The sequence below is a fragment of the Enhydra lutris genome, unplaced genomic scaffold, assembly GCF_002288905.1.
Source record: "Enhydra lutris kenyoni isolate GAN:26980312 unplaced genomic scaffold, ASM228890v2 scaffoldscaffold5, whole genome shotgun sequence".
Lineage (NCBI taxonomy): Eukaryota > Metazoa > Chordata > Mammalia > Carnivora > Mustelidae > Enhydra > Enhydra lutris.
In genome coordinates this window covers 44,676,811-44,682,810 of record NW_019154089.1, presented here as the reverse complement: position 1 = coordinate 44,682,810, position 6,000 = coordinate 44,676,811, and the positions used below count along the sequence as shown (strand labels likewise).

The following is a 6,000-nucleotide window of genomic DNA, read 5'->3' as shown; positions in this document are numbered from 1 at the left end:
CTGCTCCACCTGAAAGCAGTCATTAGAAAATAGGCAAATCCAGAATGTGGGACAGATTCTGCCCCAGACTCTCTTATAAAAAGTCTGTGCTGTGGGACGAAAGAAAAGAAAAAAAGCAGGAGATTTTCTTAGAATAAAAGTTGCTAATGTAATGTAACAATTAATTGCAGTATGTGAACCTTGATTGATTAAAAAACTATACAAAAATTATACTCTGGAAATAGTTGGGGAAAAATTAAATGTGGAATATATATATTTTGTATATATATATTTAGTTATAAAACTGATAGTGTGATTATATACAAAAGGTCTTTATTCTTGGGGAATGTCGAGTTATAACATAAAAAAAGTATCACAACATCTGCAACTTATTGTCAAATGGTTTAGTAAAAAAATGTATTTATATATAAAATGTTTTATACACACATGCACTCAAAGAGAGAAAAGAGAGAAAATAAATGTGGCAAAATATTAACAATCATTAATCTACGTGAAAGGTACATAAGTGTTCATTGTGAAAATCTTTCAACTTCTCTGTAGGTTTGCAAACCTTCATTATAAAAAAGTTGGAGAAATTAGATCTGTATGCTGCTCTTAAAATGGGATACAAAGAGAAGTACTATCTTTTCATTTCATTTTCAGATAAGCATATTATTGGCTACGTTTGCATCCTGCATAATTGTTCCTTTAAAATGTATAGTATGTTTTGCCCTGTTGACTCCCAATAAAGAACTTCCACGAGAGAAATTTACAAGCAACCATGGCCAAGTCCAGTTGAGGAACTGTCTGTGTAGGTTCATTTGCAAATGCCTTAATAAGGAGTTTTATGGCCATCGATTTCTGGTTTCCCCTGATGTGCTCCTTTACTTTTCCTCTGGCCAGCATGTTTCTTCTTGTGGCAGATGTTGCCTTTGGCGTTTTTCTTGGCTGCTTGTTCTTTTATCCACTGCTTAATAACAGGACTGCGCGGGCTGACACAGATTCTTCTGCGCCTGACGTGAAGGCTGCCATGGAGGGAAGATAAACAAAGTCACTGAAGGAAAGGCCAAGTAAAAACTTAGTGACTCAGACACAGTTCCCAATGAGAGACACGAGACTGGAATTCTTTTTTTTTTTTTTTTTTAAGATTTTATTTATTTATTTGACAGACAGAGATCACAAGTAGGCAGAGAGGCAGGCAGAGGGAGAGAGAGGAGGAAGCAGGCTCCCCGCTGAGCAGAGAGCCAGATGCGGGGCTCGATCCCAGGACTCTGGGATCATGACCTGAGCCGAAGGCAGAGGCTTTAACCCACTGAGCCACCCAGGCGCCCCACGAGACTGGAATTCTTAAGCCGCGGAGCCCACGAGGTTGAATCCTCACTTCCCCGTGGCCGGAGGTTCCTCAGACACAGCATGAAGAGGAGGAGAAGGGCGACTGGGTGGCTCAGTCAGTTAAGCAACTGCCTTCAGCTAGGTCATGATCTCGGGGTCCTAGGACTAAGCCCCAAGTCAGGGTCCCTGCTTGGCGTGGAGCCTGCTTCTCCCTCTCCCTCTGCCTGCCCCCCTGCTTGTGCTCTCTCTCTGTCAAATAAATAAATAAAATCTTTAAAAAAAAGTGGGAGGGAGGAGGGAAGGAATGAGGGAAAGGAGAGAAACCAAGGGAAAACAATGGTATTTCCTGACCCAGTGCTTCGCCCAACAAACCCAACTCACACCTCACGGCCCATCTCATACATCTCTCCTCCACGCAGTTTTTCTAGATTGTCTCAGCTAAATGCCCTGTTTTCCCTTTGAGTCTCTCAGCATGACCTCTCCTCTGGGATTTAGCTTGTGCTGTCTTTTGTATGACTTTTTGTTTCAAACCTCCTTGTCCTGGGGTGTGATGCTCCTTGAAGGAGGAGTAGTCTGGAATTGTCTTGAAAAAAGGCCTTGTTCAGAGTAGGAATTCTGTAATTAGTTATAGACATGAAGTGAAAATTGTTCAAAATAAACAGTCTGGTTTTGTTTTTAACAAAACAGTCAACTAAAATATTCTAGGTGTTTGGTAACATTTTAATATACTATGGATTCAAACCCCTTCTCAAATGTTTTCATGTTTTAATTTTCACCTTGGGGTGAGAAAACCATAAAGCAGCGCCCACAATTTCTAGGAACTGGAAGAATTTCTTGTTACAAAAGATACTGTGACTTTTAATTTGCCCCCAGGTGCCATCCAGCTCTTACTAAATGTCACGATGCTGCTGGCTCTCCACAGACATTCTGTATCCAGATAAAACAAACCCCTGCCTGTTACTGGGGAAAAAACCCAGAAGGATACAGAGTAGGTTGCCATTTTTTCCAGATGACCCAAGAGGAATCATTCGCTAATGTGGGGACTCTTGGAATGAGGGGGAAACCTGGGGAAGGCCTCAGTGAGCTTAGGCATAATAAAGCCAGCAGGTGGGAATGTTAATTTGAAAGAAGTGAGGCTTTTTGAGAGGAGGACAGTGCATTCTCTGAGTGTATTACACTGAGAAGTCTCCCAAAGGGAAGCTGGTTGGTTTGCCAATGGCCGCTAGAGGAGAGCACCCAGCCATAGTGCTCAGAAGAGGAGGAAACAAAAAGGAGTTGAAGCTCCTATCATTCCCAAAGGCCAGCAAGAACCTGAGCAGACACCCAGCGAAGAAACGCTCCACCGACATCCAGTTAAGCCCACAGCATTAGCTGTGGGACTCCCTCAGTCCACGAGCAACAAGGAGCTTCGGGGAGCGGCAGGGGCACTGGAGCTGAAGGTGAGCACTGGACAAGGTGGGGGGGCTCATGGAGAGAGGACCAGGGAGGTGGAGAGCCATAGGAAAACTGGCAACAGCTACCATGTAGGACCCTTTGCAAAGGCCTGCCCCATGGGGCCTCAAACTCTCAAGGAAATAAAAGGGGAAAAAAGCAGCTACCAGAACACAGCTCCCAAATCCAAGGTTCTAGGATGTTTCCAAATCTTAAAGTTTCAAGACTGCTTAAACCTGTGCCTGTATCCCCGGTGTATGCCATCATCAGGATAAAAAGAGTTGAGGTCGTGTTGGACGAGGTAGCCTATCCCACAATCCCTCCTCCACACCCCCACCCCCCCACCCCACCCCCCACAACTCCACAGTATTCTGCTTGGCGCTGACCCAGCCCGTTGTGTATATCTTGGTGGAGACTTTGGACTCCAAGAAACCATAAGGCTGATCCCCTAATTCTTTTGCCCCTAAGAGAGTAGCTACAGATGGTCCACGGACCTACAGGCACAGCCCCACCACAGACATTAAACCTGTAATTGTTCCCTGAACCTGTTTTCTTTGCCCCTTCCCCTAAGCACAACAGCCCCTCAGCAATCACTTTTGAAAAAGTGCTCTAGATTCCTAGATAACTTTATTTAATAACCCCAAGTTTTTTTCCCAACAGGTATCTGTGAACTTCAAAAGCCTCAGTGCTCTGCCCAAGATAAACAACTCTGCACTGTGTTTATATTAATAGCCAGAAGCTCTTTAATGAAGTCATTGTAGAAGGGTTTAAACAAGCAAATTCCCCTCTCAGAGAACAAAAATTACAATGATCATCCACAGGGCGTGAAACAAAGGACCTATTTTAGGCCCAAAAGGAAAAGGAAAGAAATCTAGTGAGTTCACTATAAGCTCATTTATATCTGTTAGTTGAGATTAATAATACGTGCTTTTGGGGACTTATATTTCTAACACTTGCAATGTTTTCGGTATCTAAAATCTGTACTTGAATAAATTATTTTTAGATCTAAGTGATTGGCTTCATAGTTTCCCTTTAATTAAAATCAAGTGCTTTTTAAAATGAAGTCACTTTTTTAAAATCATATTTTCCCTTATCAAAATGAGAACATTTCTATTCCTATACCTTTTTTTTTTCTGGAAATCCTGTTACCACTGGCATCCCCTGCTAATTCCCAGGATCTGTTCTTACTCTTATATACAGAGAGAAACTTCTCTGTGTCTTTCCCCATACCTTCCTGGGAGTCCCATGGGATCCCTTACATGTTCAAAGGCCTCTATGGTCTGAGGTGATGTGTGCCAGTGAGGCAGAAATGACAGCTGAGCATTTGGTGTTTCTGAGAGCAGCCAGAAAGGTAGGTATGTAGAGCCGATACAGGCACTGAGATGTTTCCAATTCTCCAGAGTACGTGGTCTATCCATGAACTGCCCACAGATACTCACTCTCAACTATTACCAGCACTATTTATTAAGATTAAGTAAAAGACTGTTAGAATCTTGGCCATGTACTAAGAGAGTTTTTCAGAGAAGTTGGGAACTTGAAGCACCCCTCCGAGGGTACCTCATTGGTAAGTGCTCCCTGGTTCCCAGTGATGAAATCACCTAAACCAATGGACCCAGTGTGGTGACTGGAGCTGAGGAGAAGCAGAGAGTCCTCCTGCCACATAGATACTCATGCTCGTTAACACTCTGAGCCAGAATTATCTTCCTCTGCAAATCTAACCTCAAGTGTGATTTGTTTTTTTAAGAGAGAGCATGTGAGCAGGGCGGGCGGGGGAGCAGAGAGAGAGGGAGAGAGAACCTCAAGCAGGCTCCACATTGATGTGGGGTTGGTCTCATGACCCTGAGATCATAATCTGAGCCAAAATCCAGTCAGACACTGAGCCACCCGCGGCTCCCCTCCCAAGTATGCTTTTTAAACTATATCCTATCTAAGATCCTTTTGTGGATCTTACAAAATCTGTGAACCTTCTCCCTTGAAAAAATGCTCATACATTCATACTGACAAATTTAAGGAGTTCACAGCCCCCCGACCTGAAGGAACTCTATCAATGAACATCTTACAAACTCTTCCTCTGAAATTTTAAGAATCTTGTCTTGGAGCCGTGTTTCTCAAAGTTGGGTGATAGTTGGATTCCTCTGAGAGGGAACAAAATATATCTTAGATCTCAGAGAACGGTCTGCAGGACTCAGTGAAGAGTCCTAGAGACTCTAAGAGGGCAGAGTCCCTTAGGTTACTGCTTCATCCCCCTGCACAAGTCAAGGATAGAACGGTGCTTGGTACAGAAACGTGAATCAATAACTATTTGTTGAACTCACTGAATAAATAAAGAGGCTTCTCAGTGACTCAGGAACTCAGGCATAAGCACCGGGCTTATTTGTAGCCCCAAGAAGGGGATATACCCAGGGCTCATTAGCATCCCCAGTGGCGTTAAAACCAGCACACCAGGGAGATGCCGGATACACTGTCCTCATGATCTGAAGGTGCCAGATACAATGAAGTTTGGGGAGAGCGTTTTATGGTGGGTCCCATCATCACTTCTGAGAGATCTCTGAAGTATATGGAGCTCTGAACGAGACCTGGTTCACAGCCCATCTCTGCCACTCTCTAGCTGTGCGTCACGAGGTTAACTATATACTCATTGGGCACAGCTTTATCTTGTGTGACATGGAGATAATTTACGCCTTCCTCACAGCATTGTTGTCAGAATCCAGATTTGCTACATACCAATGAATTTCAGATTTTAAAGTTTCTATGGGGACATGAAGAACACAGAAATCTAAGGTTGTTTTTTTTCTTTAAAGGTTTTGTTTATTTGAGAGAGAGCATGAGCTGGGGGAGGGGCAGAGGGAGAAGCAGACTCCCTGCTGAGCAGGGAGCCCGTTGTGGGACTTGGTCCCAGGACCCCGGGATCATGACCTGAGTCAAATGCAGATGCTCAACCAACTGTGCCACCCGGTGCCTCAGAAATCGAAAGTGTTTGATAACTGAGCCAGAGGTAAGCTTGGAAAAGGTTCACCAGAAGACGACAGCCCAGAATCAAGAGCAAAGATGGGCATTTGGGCTTGATTGCATGTGACAGGTACAGACATCTACTTCTGTTTGAACCTTGTATATATTCTTGATGAATTCAGGGAGTAAAAAATGACAGCAACCCATAAACTTGCCTGGAAAAAGCTACAGGTAAAGCCACAAAACAGAACAGAGACACCTTCCTTCTGTTTTGCTTTTTCACTCAGAATGTCCCTAGTTTTGTTTTGG

The 6,000-nt window shown here is 43.7% G+C and overlaps 1 protein-coding gene across 1 annotated transcript in view; it reads right to left on the bottom strand.

The window, feature by feature from the left end:
- Positions 1-357: 357 nt before the first annotated feature.
- Positions 358-6,000, bottom strand: part of LOC111141228 (C-C motif chemokine ligand 28) — a 29,422-nt gene continuing 23,779 nt past the window's right edge. Inside the window, exon 3 of the mRNA XM_022493647.1 lies at positions 358-1,004. Within this exon, the coding sequence (XP_022349355.1) occupies positions 812-1,004 (193 nt within the window). The 3' untranslated portion in view covers positions 358-811. The remainder of the gene's footprint in view (positions 1,005-6,000) is intronic.